The sequence below is a fragment of the Lactuca virosa genome, chromosome 8, assembly GCF_052849685.1.
Source record: "Lactuca virosa cultivar CGN04683 chromosome 8, Lactuca_virosa_CGN04683_v6, whole genome shotgun sequence".
NCBI classification, from domain to species: Eukaryota; Viridiplantae; Streptophyta; class Magnoliopsida; order Asterales; family Asteraceae; genus Lactuca; species Lactuca virosa.
The window spans coordinates 87,029,898-87,046,648 of record NC_136433.1 but is presented as its reverse complement, the minus strand read 5'-3'; the positions used below and the strand labels follow the sequence as shown (position 1 = coordinate 87,046,648).

General features: G+C 37.6%; 2 protein-coding genes across 2 annotated transcripts; one reads left to right on the top strand and one right to left on the bottom strand.

Moving 5' to 3' along the window:
* Positions 1 to 707: 707 nt before the first annotated feature.
* On the top strand, positions 708 to 1,550 carry LOC145130590 (uncharacterized). Its single transcript, XM_079065364.1, has one exon. It carries the CDS (start codon positions 708 to 710, stop codon positions 1,548 to 1,550), a length of 843 nt encoding a protein of 280 aa, XP_078921490.1.
* Positions 1,551 to 13,611: 12,061 nt separating this feature from the next.
* On the bottom strand, positions 13,612 to 16,439 carry LOC145130588 (uncharacterized). The gene is made up of 2 exons (XM_079065363.1): positions 16,235 to 16,439; positions 13,612 to 15,357 (listed from the first exon to the last, which is right to left on the bottom strand). Exon 2 carries the CDS (start codon positions 14,929 to 14,931, stop codon positions 13,612 to 13,614), a length of 1,320 nt encoding a protein of 439 aa, XP_078921489.1. The 5' UTR covers positions 14,932 to 15,357; positions 16,235 to 16,439.
* Positions 16,440 to 16,751: the final 312 nt, after the last annotated feature.

Below are 16,751 nucleotides of genomic sequence, written 5' to 3'. Positions count from 1 at the left end.
AGTTAGAAAAAACTGACCCGGAACATGGTTTGAAGGAAAACGTTTGCTGACTTGGAAAGTGTGTGTCAAAATACATAAAAGTTTTTTTTGCATTATGTGGGTTGAACCACCATAAATATAATTATAAATAAGAACCTACAATAAGATGATACTTAATACACAAATGTGTATTAAGTATCACAATTCTATCAATCAATATGTAGCATATAATAAATAGTCTTAGCAATTTCTACCTTTCATTGCATTTTATTGGTTGACAATAAAATGCACTAAACAACCGAAACTATCAGAAAATCACCAAGCCCTCCCCTGTTTCCTATTTGATCAAATCCTTGTTCCAGCTCTCATTTAGTTGTTTTGTTTTTACTTGATTTAACATCATGTGATAGTTTTAACTGTGGGAAAATGTAAATTATTCTATATTTATTGTAGGAAAGATGGTATTTAATTATAATCTTAATTGTAGGTAATCCCTATAATCAAGGGATTCCATAGAATAGTTTCCTTTTCTTGAGTTGCCTTGTGTATTTATTTGTACACTTCTCAATCAATACATACAGAAAAACCCTAAATCTGTTATGGTATCAGAGCATCCGAAGCTTGGGAAACCTTTTTAGCCTTCGTTCTTTTTTTTTTGGCCTTCATTGCCTCTTCCCTTTGATTATTCGGCCTTTATCGCCAAGAATTGATAACCTAGTACCAAAAGAATGATAGGAACCAAGCCAGAATCTGAGGCTCAGTCTACAACCCATGTTTCTCAACCAGGAGATTTACAGCACATCCATGCATCATACCGATTGGATGGAAAAAACTATCTCAAATGGTCCCAACTGATTCGAACCATCCTGAAAGGGAAGGGAAAAATCAGCCATCTCACTGGGACAGGACCAAAGCGAGAAGACCCCAAGTTTGAAGCATGGGATGAAGAAGATTCCATGATCATGGCGTGGTTATGGAGTTCTATGGTCCCTGAGATAAGTGATACAATGATGTCCATGGCTAATGCCAAGGATATCTGGGATGCAATTCAACAAACTTACTCCAAAGCCAGAGATGCAGCCCAAGTTTATGAAGTGAAAGTCAAAACTATGGCAGCAAAACAAGGAAGTAAAACAGTAACCGAGTATGCCAATCAACTAAAATCTTTGTGGCAAGAACTCGATCATTATAGGGTAATCAAGACAAATTGCTCAGAAGATGCTGCAATACTCAAGGACTTCATTGAACAAGACAGAGTTTATGATTTTCTTGTAGGTTTAAACTCTGATTTTGATCAAGTAAGGATTCAAATCCTTGGAAAGCCTGAAGTTCCTTGCTTTAATGAAGTGGTGGCCATTGTTAGAAGTGAGGAGAGCAGGAGAACTTTAATGCTTGAAACCCTTCCAATGAATGGATCGGCAATGACAGCAGAACATGTCAAGATAGGAAGGGAAAATAGAACCAACTATGAGTCTGGATCTGGGAAAAATGATCAATTCAGAACTCAAAATCGAGATGGGCTATGGTGCACTCATTGCAAAAAGGCACGTCATGTTAAAGATCATCACTAGCCCAATAGAACAAATATTATCTAGAAGACTTTAGCTTGTTCTAGAATGCTCTAGAAGATTCTAGAACATTATGGAAGACTATGGAAGACTCCGGAATATACCGGAAGAGTCTAGAATACTCTAGAACGACATGGAAGACCCTGGAAGGTTATGGATCATTCTAGAAGACACTGGAGCAACCTAGACCTCTCCAGAACATGGTAGAATATTCTAGAAACATATGGAAGCATATAGAGTATGTTAGATAGTTCTAGAGTTATCTAGTAGGTAGTAAGTGTATACTAGTATCTAGAACCTTCCTAAGAGGCCTATAAATAGGTGTGGAGCTCATTTGCTCCAAACTATCCAAGAAAGCCTCAAAGAGAGCAAAGTGTGTAGTAGTCTCACAAAGTGTAAGGTCTTCTTAAGTGTCTTAATAAAAGTCTTTTTGTTTCCCATACAAAGAGTCGTGTTCAACAATCTGGTATCAGAGCAAGGTTTCTTGATAGTGAGAACGAGTGATTCTCGTTGTATCGTGAGTAGTTTGTGACTCTGCAAGTTTAGTGTCGAAACTAGCTTGTTTGGTATTACCGAGGTACTGCCAACACGATGGGTGATCTCCAAGTCGTCGGAGGAATCAAGAAACTCAACAACAACAACTACAAAACATGGGAAACATGTATGAAGTCCTACTTACAAGGACAAGATTTATGGGAGGTCGTTGGCGGAAGCGAAACCACGCCTCCGGAGGAAGATGTTAATGGCGCTCTACGCAAATGGAAAATCAAAGCAGGCAAAGCAATGTTTGCCTTGAAGACCACAATCGAAGAAGAGATGTTGGAGCATATTCGGGACGAGAACACACCGAAAGAAGCTTGGGACACGTTTGTGACGCTTTTCTCAAAGAAGAATGATACAAGACTACAACTTTTGGAGAACGAGCTATTATCAATCTCACAACGTGACATGACGATTGCTCAATATTTCCACAAGGTCAAGTCGATATGTCGGGAGATTACTGAACTAGATCCGCAATCCGTCATTACAGAAGCTCGAATGAAGAGGATCATCATCCATGGACTGAGGCCGGAATATAGAAGCTTCGTTACTGCTGTACAAGGATGGCCCGTTCAACCATCACTTGTAGAGTTTGAGAATTTGTTGGCCAGCCAAGAAGCTATGGCTAAGCAAATGGGAGGCATCACGCTGAAGAGTGAAGAAGAAGCACTCTACACAAGTAAAAGTCGGAGAAATTTCAAGCCACCTTCTAAAGAAGGATACAAAAATGCTGACAAATGGAAGAGTCAGCCAGGAACCTCACAACCATGGAGATCTCAAAAGACCGACAATAAGAGTTCTCGGGGGAGGAGGTTCGAAGGCAACTGCAACAATTGTGGAAAGTGGGGCCACATGTCCAAAGATTGTTGGTCAAAGAAAAAGTCTGTGGAAAGCAATGTCGTAACTTCCAAAAAGGAAATAGAGGATGAATGGGATGCTGAGGCATTATGCGCCATAGAAGAAAACGAGTTGGCGCTCATGGCAATGATGGGAGAGCGTATCAACTATGAGAATGACTGGATCATTGATTCAGGATGCTCCAATCACATGACTGGTGATCAGAACAAACTACAAGACGTGAAGGAGTACAAAGGGAGTCGCATGGTACTTACAGCCAACAATGCACGACTTCCAATTGCTCAGATTGGCAAAACAACGATCATGCCTGGTAATAAATCTGACATGGTGTCACTACATAATGTCTATCACGTGCCAGGTATGAAGAAGAACTTGTTATCGGTATCGCAACTAACATCATCAGGAAACTACGTCTTGTTTGGCCCACAAGATGTGAAGGTCTATCGAGATCTTAAAATATCAGAAAAGCCAACAATGAAAGGACGGAGAGTGGAGTCCGTCTATGTTCTCTCCGCAGAGTCTGCCTATGTAGATAAGACTCGTAAGAACGAGACAGCAGATCTATGGCATGCACGGCTGGGACATGTTGGTTATCACAAGTTGAAGGTAATAATGGAGAAATCCATGCTCAGTGGCTTACCTCAACTTGAAGTTAAAACAGATGTTGTTTGTGCTGGATGTCAGTATGGTAAAGCTCATCAATTACCATACAAGGAGTCAAATTTTAGAGCAAAGAAGCCACTAGAGTTAATTCACTCGGATGTGTTCGGTCCAGTCAAGCAGACATCAATTAGCGGGATGCGGTACATGGTGACATTCATTGATGATTATTCGAGATATGTGTGGGTTTTCTTCATGAAAGAAAAATCTGAAACATTCTCAAAGTTTCTAGAATTCAAGACAACGGTCGAAGGAGAAGTGAGAAAGAAGATTCGGTGTCTACGCTCAGACAATGGAGGAGAATACACCTCGGAAGAATTCAATAGCTATCTAAAAGAATGTGGTATACGTCATCAATTCACATGTGCCAACACACCTCAACAAAATGGTGTAGCTGAGAGAAAGAATCGACATCTTGCAGAAATTTGTCGAAGCATGCTACACGCGAAGAATGTCCCAGGAAGATTTTGGGCTGAAGCAATGCGAACTGCTGCCCATGTGATCAATAAACTTCCCCAACCAAGGTTAGGTTTCATCTCACCATTTGAGACACTATGGAACATGAAACCTACTGTTAGCTACTTTCGAGTATTTGGTTGTGTCTGCTACGTATTTGTACCTAGTCATTTACGTAGCAAGTTTGACAAGAAAGCAGTCAGGTGTATATTTGTTGGATATGACAATCAAAGAAAAGGATGGAGGTGTTGTGATCCAACAAGCGGAAGATGCTACACTTCAAGAGATGTAGTGTTCGATGAAGCATCTTCATGGTGGTCCTTAGAGAAGAAAGTATTACCAGACTCGGAAAATATTGAAGAAGTTTTAAAACAAAAGATGGGGGAGCAAACTGCACACATTTGGTCAAGTGTTGATACACCTGAAGATCCGAGCGACACTGATGTCATTGAGCAAGAAGTAACTCAAACAAGTAATGCCGGTGAAAGGGAGACGCCGCCTCCACAACTTCGAAGGACGGAAAGAATCCGAAAGCCTAATCCTAAGTATGCTAATGCGGCTATTTTAGAAGACGGTGTTAAAGAGCCGGAGACATATGAAGAAGCAATTAAGAATAAAGCTTGGCAGAAGGCAATGGAAGAAGAAGTTACAGCCTTAAAGCAGAATCAAACGTGGGAACTGGTACCAAGACCAAGAAATATAAAACCCATTTCCTGCAAGTGGGTTTATAAATTAAAGCGACGCACAGATGGATCAATTGAAAGATACAAGGCTCGTTTGGTGGCTCGAGGGTTCTCACAACAATATGGATTGGACTATGATGAAACATTTAGTCCAGTGGCGAAGATAACTACTGTACGGGTGCTGCTAGCTCTTGCAGCTAGTAAAGACTGGAAATTATGGCAGATGGATGTGAAGAATGCTTTCCTGCATGGAGAATTAGATCGGGAGATCTACATGAACCAACCAAAGGGATTTGAGGATGCAGTTAATCCCACTCATGTGTGCAAGCTGAGAAAAGCTCTTTACGGATTGAAGCAGGCACCAAGAGCCTGGTATGGTAAGATTGCTGAATTTCTTACCCGAAGTGGTTATTCAGTTGCACATGCAGACTCAAGCCTGTTCGTCAAAGAAAAAGAAGGGAAGTTGGCAATTGTGTTGGTTTATGTGGATGACTTGATCATCACCGGGGATGACGAAAGAGAAATCCATCAAACAAGAGAAAATCTATCGGTGCGATTCCAAATGAAAGAGCTGGGGGAGCTTAAACACTTCTTGGGGTTAGAAGTTGATCGTACAAAGGAAGGGTTGTTCCTCTGCCAACAAAAGTATACAAGAGATATACTTCAAAAGTTTGGCATGTTGGAGTGTAAGCCAGTATCAACACCAATAGAGCCAAATACCAAGATATGTGCTAATGAAGGAAAAGAGTTGGACGATGGAACAATGTATCGACAACTAGTAGGTAGTCTTATCTACCTAACTTTATCTCGGCCTGACATTGCTTATGCAGTTGGAGTTATGAGTCGATACATGCAAAATCCGAAGAAACCTCATTTGGATGCTGCCCGACGGATCTTAAGATATGTCAAAGGTACAATTGACTATGGTCTCTTGTATAAAAAAGGAGAAGACTGCAATTTGGTTGGATATTGTGATGCTGACTATGCAGGAGACCATGATACCCGAAGATCAACCACTGGGTATGTGTTCAAGCTTGGGTCGGGGCCAATATCATGGTGTAGTAAAAGACAACCAACCGTATCATTGTCAACCACAGAAGCGGAGTACAAAGCAGCGGCCGTAGCAGCTCAAGAAAGTACATGGTTGGTACTCCTAATGGAGGACTTACATCAAAAAGTTGACTATGCGGTACCACTTCACTGCGATAACCAATCTGCAATTCGGCTGGCAGAAAATCCAGTATTTCATGCTAGAACAAAGCATGTGGAAGTGCATTATCACTTTATCAGAGAGAAAGTCTTGATGGAAGAAATTGAGATGCGACAGATCAAGACCGATGACCAAATAGCAGACTTGTTCACCAAAGGACTGAGTATTGGAAAATGTGAAGGTTTTCGTTGTCAGCTTAACATGGTACGAAGAATGAGGGCTAGTGCTGAGGGGGAGTGTTAAAGATCATCACTAGCCCAATAGAACAAATATTATCTAGAAGACTTTAGCTTGTTCTAGAATGCTCTAGAAGATTCTAGAACATTATGGAAGACTATGGAAGACTCCGGAATATACCGGAAGAGTCTAGAATACTCTAGAACGACATGGAAGACCCTGGAAGGTTATGGATCATTCTAGAAGACACTGGAGCAACCTAGACCTCTCCAGAACATGGTAGAATATTCTAGAAACATATGGAAGCATATAGAGTATGTTAGATAGTTCTAGAGTTATCTAGTAGGTAGTAAGTGTATACTAGTATCTAGAACCTTCCTAAGAGGCCTATAAATAGGTGTGGAGCTCATTTGCTCCAAACTATCCAAGAAAGCCTCAAAGAGAGCAAAGTGTGTAGTAGTCTCACAAAGTGTAAGGTCTTCTTAAGTGTCTTAATAAAAGTCTTTTTGTTTCCCATACAAAGAGTCGTGTTCAACACGTCACACGAGGGATAAATGTTGGAAGTTACATGGCAAACCTCCAAGTCATGAATGGGGCCAGAAAAGTGCAACAATTAGAGACAAAGGACAAGCTCATATTGTAGTTGATCCAACCCCAGAAGAAGTCAAACAAGAGCCAATAAGCCTTAAACAAGAGGAAGTGGAGAAGCTCAGATCATTTTTCAGCTCTCTCGAAAAACCTTCTGGTGGTGAACCTTCATTCCCAGGTAAACAACCACTTTCATTTTTCAGCTCTCTCGAAAAACCTTCTGGTGGTGAACCTTCATTCCCAGGTAAACAACTACTTTCATTTGGATTTAATGCCTCAGATTCAAACCTAAAATACTCTTGGGTCATTGATTCGGGAGCCACTGACCATATGACTCACTCTTCCAAACACTACTCCACATACTCACCTTGTCCAAGTAACAAGAAAATTGCCACTGCTGATGGAACTCGAACCACTGTAGCTGGTAAAGGTGATATCCATATCAGCCCATCCATTCCTTTAAAAAGTGTCCTTCATGTCCCAAAATTGTCCACTAATCTGATCTCTGTAAAAAAACTAGCACGAGATTTACATTGTTATGTGATATTTTCCGATAAATATTGTGTACTTCAGGAAAAGGATTCAGGGAAGATGATTGGACTTGCTAAGGAAAAGGATGATTTATATCGTCTTGAGTTGCAAAAAACACCCAGATCATCTCACTCACTCATAACAGATTCTCGCTCACTCATATCAGAACTTGCTATCTCCAATAAAGAAAAAATCATACTTCATCATTGTCGTTTAGGTCATCCCTCATTTAGGATTATTAAAGTTCTTTTTCCTTCTCTGTTTAAAACAATTGATGTTGAAAGCCTTCATTGTGAAGTATGTGAGCTTGCTAAACACAAGCGTATCCCTTTTTCTATCAGTAATAAAAGAAGCAATTATCCTTTTTATCTTATTCACACTGATATATGGGGTCCATCTAATATTTCTAATGTGTCGGGTGCACGATGGTTCGTGACATTCATTGATGATTGTACACGGGTTACTTGGGTGTTTCTGTTAAAGCATAAATCAGATGTTAGCGCTATTCTCCCTAATTTCATTTCAATGATAAAAAACCAATTTGGAGTCAAAATTCAAAGGATAAGATCTGATAATGCTCGAGATTATTTCAATCAAACTCTCACCTCTTATTTTCAAAAGGAGGGAATAATTCAAGAATCTTCATGTGTTAAAACGCCTCAACAGAACGGAGTGTCAGAGAGGAAAAATGGGCATTTATTAGATCAAACCAGAGCACTATTATTCCAAAATAACGTTCCAAAATATTTTTGGGGAGAAGCTGTGCTCACAGCAACTTACCTTATAAATAGACTTCCTACCCGAGTTCTTGGATTCAAAAGTCCGATGGATGTACTTTCTTCCTTCTACCCGAATGTGTCACCTTCCAACAATCTTGTTCCGCGCATCTTTGGATGTATTTCATTTGTTCACATCCATAGCCAAGAAAGAAACAAACTTGATCCCCGGGCTCTAAAGTGTGTTTTTTGGGATATTCCTCAACCCAGAAAGGGTACAAATGCTACCACCCTCCATCTAGAAGGTTCTTTGTTTCAAGGGATGTAACCTTTAGCGAAAACAATCCCTACTTCACCCAACCTTATCTTCAGGGGGAGAATTGTAAGGAAGATAATGGAAGCTTGGAAGATCTTTTCCATGACTTATCTACATCTTTGCCTGCATCATCCCATTCTCACTCCAGTCATATCCCTGATTCAGAAACAAAAAGAGTTACATCACATTCTCAATCCACATTTACTCCTTCATCATCTCCTACATCATCCCATTCCACATCTATTCCTACATCATCCCAACCTAACCCCCCAAGTACTCCTACCCATGATTTTGTCCCTAATCCAGAAATAGTCTCAACGGTTCCAGTTCGTGAAACTATTCCAGAACCTGAATCCACACGGTTTAGAAAGAATCTGGTATACTCGAGACAAAAGAAGAACATTCCTAGACCTGAGCAAGTCCAAGTGTCCGATTCTAGTCCTTTTGATCCTTCAAATGGGGTATTAATCTCTTATTCTATACCCTTACAAAGTGAAACTGAATCTCAAACAGGTGATCAAAATCTGCCCATTGCCTTTAGAAAAGGAACAAGAGAATGCACAAAAAGACCATTGTATCCCTTATCACACTACACCTCTTTCCAAAAGTTCTCTCCTACATACAAATCATTTCTTGTCAATCTCAACTCCATTACCATTCCTACTAATTTGTCTGAGGCATTATCTAAGCAAAGTCAAGGGGATCATACTTTGTTCGTGAAGCACTCAAAAATGGGAAAGATAACAGCCCTACTGGTTTATGTGGATGATATCATCGTAACAGGAGATGATGAAATAGAGCAACAACTCTTAAGCCAATGTCTAGCCAAAGAATTTGAGATCAAGACTTTAGGAAGATTGAAGTATTTCCTTGGAATTGAAGTTGCCCATTCAAGAAATGGAATTTTTATATCCCAACAAAAGTATACTATAGACTTACTCATGGAAACAGGTCAAGGTGCATGCAAACCAGCTAGTACTCCTATAGACCCAAATCATAAACTGGGAAATGCAGAAAAAGATGCAAGTGTAAACAAAGAAATGTATCAACGCCTTGTGGGGAAACTTATATATTTGTCTCATACCAGACCTGACATAGCTTATGTTGTAAGCATGGTCAGTCAATTTATGCATAATCCAAAGGAAACCCATTTGCGAGCAGCATATCGGATTTTACAGTATCTCAAAAGAGCACCAGGGAAAGGGATCATGTTTGAAAGAAATAATTGTGTGACACTTGAGGCGTACACCGATTCAAGCTATGCTACGTCATCAGTTGACAGTAGATCTATAACAGGGTATTGCACTCTCCTAAGAGGAAACCTTGTGACATGGAGAAGCAAGAAGCAAAGCGTGGTGGCACGATCTAGTGCTGAAGCAGAATTTCGGGCAATGGCACACGGTATATGTGAGCTATTATGGCTGAAAATTATCCTTGAAGATCTAAGGATCAACTGGGAGGGACCAATGAAGCTCTATTGTGACAATAAGTCTGCAATAAACATAGCTCACAATCCAGTTCAGCATGATCGGACAAAGCATGTTGAAGTTGACAGACATTTTGTCAAGGAGAAGTTAGACAGTGGCTTAATTTGTACCCCATTTGTGCCTACTCATGAACAACTGGCAGATGTCTTCACCAAAGGGCTAAGTACACCAATGTTTGAAAGAATCTTATCCAAGCTGGGAATGGGAAACTCCCACTCACCAGCTTGAGGGGGAGTGTGGGAAAATGTAAATTATTCTGTATTTATTGTAGGAAAGATGGTAGCTAATTATAATCTTAATTGTAGGTAATCCCTATAATCAAGGGATTCCATAGAATAGTTTCCTTTTCTTGAGTTGCCTTGTGTATTTATTCTGTACACTTCTCAATCAATACATATAGAAAAACCCTAAATCTGTTATTAACATATATATACAATATTCGCAATCTCATTATTTAGTTCACTTAAATCACAATTACCCAATTTAATCGAAAAATTCCCAGAATTGAAAAAATTAGGCAACTAAACAAAATCTCAACTCAACTTTCTCCTAAGTTAGTTCTATGTCTTGATTTCACTTAAATCCCAACAACTAATCATTTTACAACCACAAGTTTTCATTCAACAACTATGAAGTCAAAATAAAACAATAAGCATGTTCACTTTCAAACATATATAACACAATACGAGAAATAACCCTTACTACACTCCTGCCATAAATATAAACAATTCCCAATTGTCTTTTCTTAAAATAGAAGTAGTATACCATATATCCTTTGCATAGTATTCCACAATTCAATATGTTGGTTGTTTTCAACAATACTGTACTATAGACATATATGATATACTAGAAGAAAAGAAAACAAAATAGTCAAAGAGGTTAAACAGAAGTCAAAGCTGGAGTGAAAAGTCAACCGAAGTTGTTAGCATGTAGCTAATGGGTTAGTTACACAGCAAAACAGTTACCCGTGTGACTGCATATAGAGAGATTGGAGAAGAGATTACATCATTCTTGAATTATAGTCATCAAAATAAACATTTTGTTTCTTGCCCAATCTCTGTAAATTCTTTTCTTTTTCTATCAATTTTAGTGTTTGAAAATTGAGTAAAACTTTCAACTACCATTAACGAAAGGCTATACATAGTTTATATACAAGGATTAAACTACGCACTATCTTCTAACATAAACCCAACTAATAGCTAACAATCTAACAGATTAACAGCTAACAGTGTCTTAACAACAAACTTAACATAAGACTAACGTGGACTAACGTCCGTTAAGTTATAATTCTAATATGCCCCCTCAAGATGGAACCGTAATGCTGTGAAGGACCATCTTGGATACGATTGGCTGCAATTTGAATCTAGGCAATGGCTTAGTTAAAATGTCAGTTAACTGATATTGAGTTCGAATAGGCATCAAACGAACAGTTTTATCAATGATTTTATTACGTATGAAATGGCAATCGATCTCGATATGCTTTGTGCGCTCGTGAAACGTTGGATTGGTTTCCAATTTGATTGCAGAATCATTGTCACAGTAAATCAAAGAAGAAGTGGACGATGGGAATCCAAAATCATGAAGTAAATGTCGCAGCCAAATGAGTTCACTTGTTACAGCAGCAACAGCTCGATACTCTGCTTCAGTGGATGAACGAGAAACAATAGTCTGTTTCTTAGATTTCCACGAAATCAAAGATTCACCTAAGAAAACACAAAATCCAGTGACTGATCTACGAGTGTCAACACATCCTGCCCAATCCGAGTCACTAAAAGCTTTGAGCTGCAACGAAGGTCTTGTAGAGAAAAATAATCCTTGACTCAGATTATGTTTAATGTATCTCAAAAGATGATGAACAGCTTGTAAATGTGGTTGTCTTGGTGTAGTTACAAACTGACTCAATCTATTCACAACATAAGAGATATCTGGGCGTGTGATAGTGAGATACAATAGACGACCAATTAACCGTCTATATTGGGAAGGATCAGTAACAGGGTCACCTACAAAATTGGAGCTTTTTAATTTTGGATCCATTGGATAATAAGTAGGTTTTGATGCTAAAAAAGCCAGTATCTTGTAAGAGTTCAAGAGCATATTTTCGTTGACAAATGGAAATACCAGATTTTGACCGTGCCACTTCAAGACCCAAAAACATTTTTAAATTTCCCAAGTCTTTAAGCTTGAATTGTTCACTGAGACTATGTTTCAAAGCATTAATGCCTTCTCTTGAAGCTCCAGTGATGACAATATCATCCACATATACTAGCAAAACCACATAAGAGGAACCACTTCCTTTGTAGAATAAAGAATAATCAGCTTTAGACTGTGTAAAGCCTTTGGAAATTAAGAAAGATGAGAACTTGGAATACCACTGGCGAGAAGCCTGTCGAAGACCATACAACGGTTTATTTAGCTTGCAGACAAGAGGGGTAGAATGGGAATTTTTGTGATCAACTTTGTAGCCTTTTGGAATATCCATATAAACATCCTCTTCCAAATCACCATTTAGAAACGCGTTATTTACATCTAATTGTATCAATGGCCATGATTGTTGTGCAGCTATGGCTAGTAACATCTTGACAGTGACAAGTTTGGCTACTAGTGAATATGTATCAAGAAAGTCAACACCTTCAAGCTGATTGAATCCTTTGGCAACTAGTCTTGCCTTATATCGCTCAATTGAACCATCCGATTTTCGTTTAATTTTGAATACCTACCTACAACCCAATGGTTTTCTGTCATGAGGCAAAGGAACTACTTTCCATGTATCATTAACTTCCAAAGCAGTGAGTTCATCATTAATAGCATTTTGCCATTCAATTGACTTTATGGCTTCAGAATAAGATTTTGGTTCAATCTGAGATGATACAGACAAGGTATAAACTCTATGTGTTGAAGAAAGTTTGTCATATGAAATGACATCTGATAAAGGATAGCGAGTATTATGTTTAGGCAAAGGTCTACCTTGTAAAAGATGACAATGATAATCTTGTAAATAGGCTGGAGGAACACGATTACGAACAGGTCTATTTGGTAAAATCTGTTCAGGTACAGGTTCAGGCTGAGAATTATGAGAATTTGCAGAATCATATTGAGGTGAATGTGGCTCAGGTGAAACATGTGAAGAAGGTGAATTTGGTTGAAATGAATTGTCAATAACAGAATCAAAAACATTTTCTGAAACAATTGGAATAACATGTTGAGCAAAAGGATTTATTTGATCTTTGAAAGTAGTATGTTGATAAGGGAAAATTGTGTCATGGAAGATTACATCTCTTGACAAAAATACCCTTTTTGTTTCCAAATCAAGTAATTTGTAACCTTTGACACCAATAGGGTAACCAAGAAAAACACAAGCAGTGGCACGTGGTTCAAACTTATTTCTTGCAGCTTGTAATGTGGATGCAAACACAAGACATCCAAAAGAGCGTAGAATAGAATAATCTGGTTTCACATGATAAAGCACTTCAAAAGGAGAAAGATGATCAAGAACTTTTGAAGGTGTTCTATTAATCAAATAAGTAGCACATGATAAGCATTCTGTCCAATAATCAACAGGAATCTTGGATTGAAAGAATAAAGCACGTGCAACATTAAGCAAATGTTGATGTTTACGTTCTACTACTGAATTTTGTTGAGGTGTTTGAACATTTGAAAATTGATGAAGCACACCTTTTTCATTGAAAAAATCAACAAACTTTAACTCCTGTGTATTATCAGAACGAAACACTTTGATATGAGCTCCAAATTGATTCAAAACCATTGAAAAGAACTTTGGTATAACATGTTGAACCTCTGATTTATGTTTAATCAAATATATCCATGTGAATCTTGAATGATCATCAACTATGGTGACAAAATATCGATGCCCTTGAAAATGAATTAACATGATAGGGTCCCCGGATATCACAGTGAATAAGATTGAAAGATTTACTAGCAACATTGTTTCTACATACAAAAGGAGATCTCTTTTGTTTTGCTAATGGACAGATCATACAAACATGTTTATCTGCCTTTTTATTCAATGACAACTCATTACTAATCTGCATGAGTTTCTTATTTGAAGGGTGCCCAAACCTTTGATGCCATTGTTGTAGAGAAATAGTATTGATAGAACGAATTTGTAACTCTTGATCAAGCATATATAGACCTTCCTTCACACTACCCTTGCCAATCATCATCTTGTTGTTCATCTGCTGTATAAGGGCATAATCATGATAAAGAGCAACCATGACATTTTTGTCCTCAGTTAGAGAAGTAACAGAAATCAGATTTAACTCAAATTGAGGAACATAAAGAACATTTTTGAGGATAAGATGATCATTCAGTTGTAAATTACCCACTAAATGCACTTGAATAAGCATTTGATTTGGTAATTTGACACGAGTATTAAAAACCTTTTTAGTATCAATAAAAAGTTTTTCATCATTGCAAATGTGTCTAGTAGCTCCAGAGTCTATGATCCAAACATTAGACTTATAATTGTCAGATGCAGTATTCAGAATATAATGGTTACATGCTTTAAATTCTTGAGTAGTAACTGCATTGGAAGAAGCTAATTTCCCTGAAAACATAGCAATAAATTGCTTGCACTGCTCATCACTTAGCCCGGTTACAACATCATTAAAACCAGAGAAAGAAGAATTGTTCACTTGTTCAGTAGAAACAGAATTAGCTCTTGAATTGTTGTTACCATTTGTGAACTTGAAACCAGGTGGAAATCCATGCAATCTGTAACATTTTTCTTGTGTATGACCCGATTTCTTGCAATGAGTGCAATAAACTTGATTCTTTTTGAAATTCTTATATTGATTATTGTTAACAGATTTTGATCCATTTGTCTCTCGAACATTAAAAGCAACAGCAGATTGAGACATTTGAGAAACACTTACAGACCTCTGTCGCTCTTCTTGAATGATAAGAGAAAAAATGCGATTAACACTTGGAATAGGGTCCATTAATAAGATCTGACCACGAATTTGTGAGAACTCATCATTCAGACCCATAAGAAAATTCATAGCCTGCTCTGTTTCTTTGGCTCCACCACAGGTGCATAAACCACAAGTACAATGCATGTTGTAATTTGCCAATTCTTCCCATAATACCTTTAATTTGGTGAAGTATGTACTTACAGTATCTCCTCCTTGAGTAACATTTAACATTCATGATATCACGTTTGATTTGGAAAATTCTAGGGCCATTACTTTGCTGAAAACGATCTTTAAGTTCTTTCCAAATATCCTTTGCAGTCTTGAGATAGATCACTGATGCTGCAATTTCTTTCGAAATCGAATTGAGGATCCAGGAGATAATAATGTTGTTGTTACGAGACCAGGATTTGTATCGGACAAGATCTATTGTAGCTGGCTGATTAATCGTTCCATCAATGAAATCTAACTTGTTTTTCACTGATAAAGCTATGGTCATAGCACGACTCCAAGAACTATAATTGTCTCCCGTAAGAATTTGAGAAACAAGAATGGTTCCTGGATTGTCTGAATGGTGGATATAATAAGGATCATCTGAATTCTCTTGAATATTGCGTTGATTTGTGCCTTCACTCATGATGAAGATCAAACAATGGAGACCTAGAATTCAATGAGAAAGGAATTGAAAATTTCGATTAACAGAGTAATCGAAATGAAACAAAACTGAATCCGATTGAATAAAATCAGATGATGAAATACGAATTGAAAAAGAAAACGAGATGAAAGATCGACGAGATGAAAGATCTATGAACGAATAATATTCATTGTAGATGCGGAAATTTCTCTGATACCATTTTAGTGTTTGAAAATTGAGTAAAACTTTCAAATACCATTAACGAAAGGCTATACAGAGTTTATATACAAGGATTAAACTACGCACTATCTTCTAACATAAACCCAACTAATAGCTAACAATCTAACAGATTAACAGCTAACAGTGTCTTAACAACAAACTTAACATAAGACTAACGTGGACTAACGTCCGTTAAGTTATAATTCTAATAATCAATAGTTATCAATATTGTCTAGTAATCAGGATGCATAAGTAAGATGTAACTTCAATATTAATTACATATTAGTTTATAAAATACTCAACAAGTACCCCTAAATCCCTTTCCAAAGTCAATGAACAAAATAGACTGAAACAAGTATTTGTTGATCATTCTACTAAAAATCCATCATCAATATGTAATGTTAATATATAATGAAGTCTTAACATGTTCCCTTTTTGATCGAAACCTTGTTCCAGCTATCATTTGGTTGATAAAATATTCTCAATTTCATTAATTTACATTATCTAATTCACTTTAATCACCATTACCCAATTTAACCCAGAAGTGACAAAATTAGGTCGCCAAACACAATCTCAACTCAACTTATGTCTTGATTTAGCTTACATCCCAAAAGTAATCATCTTACCAACATTAATTTAACACAACTTAAACAAAAACAGACTTTACAAATATAATCAACATACCTTGACAAATGTCGCACCGAGTTGATTTCTCCTCGATAGTAGATGTGGATGCATAAATCGACCTTCAATTCCCTGGTTTCCTTCACGAGTTCTTCGTTCGCTTACTCCAACTTCCCCGCTTTCATCTGTTACGATCGAATCATATTAACTGTAAATTACATGAATGGTCCATGTCTTTTGCTATAATCTGTTGTTCAGTCCTTAATTCAATTTCTTTAGACAAATTTTCATAATTGGTACATATGGTTTTCAAGAGATATAGTACTTTATTTTTATGGTTTTAATTTCGAACAAAATTTCAGAAATGGTCCCTGTAGTTTGTAAAATATTTCATTTTGAGGACTTTTAAGAAAACGTCATGCCACTGGTCACTATAATTTGCAAAATTACATGAAACGTCCTCCTGTCGTTAAATCTAACTTTTTAGGTGTTAGATTTTGATGAAAAAGACTATTTTGCCCTTGTACCAAATTTACAATATACTACAAACCTTAATGACCATTTGTGTAATTTTGTA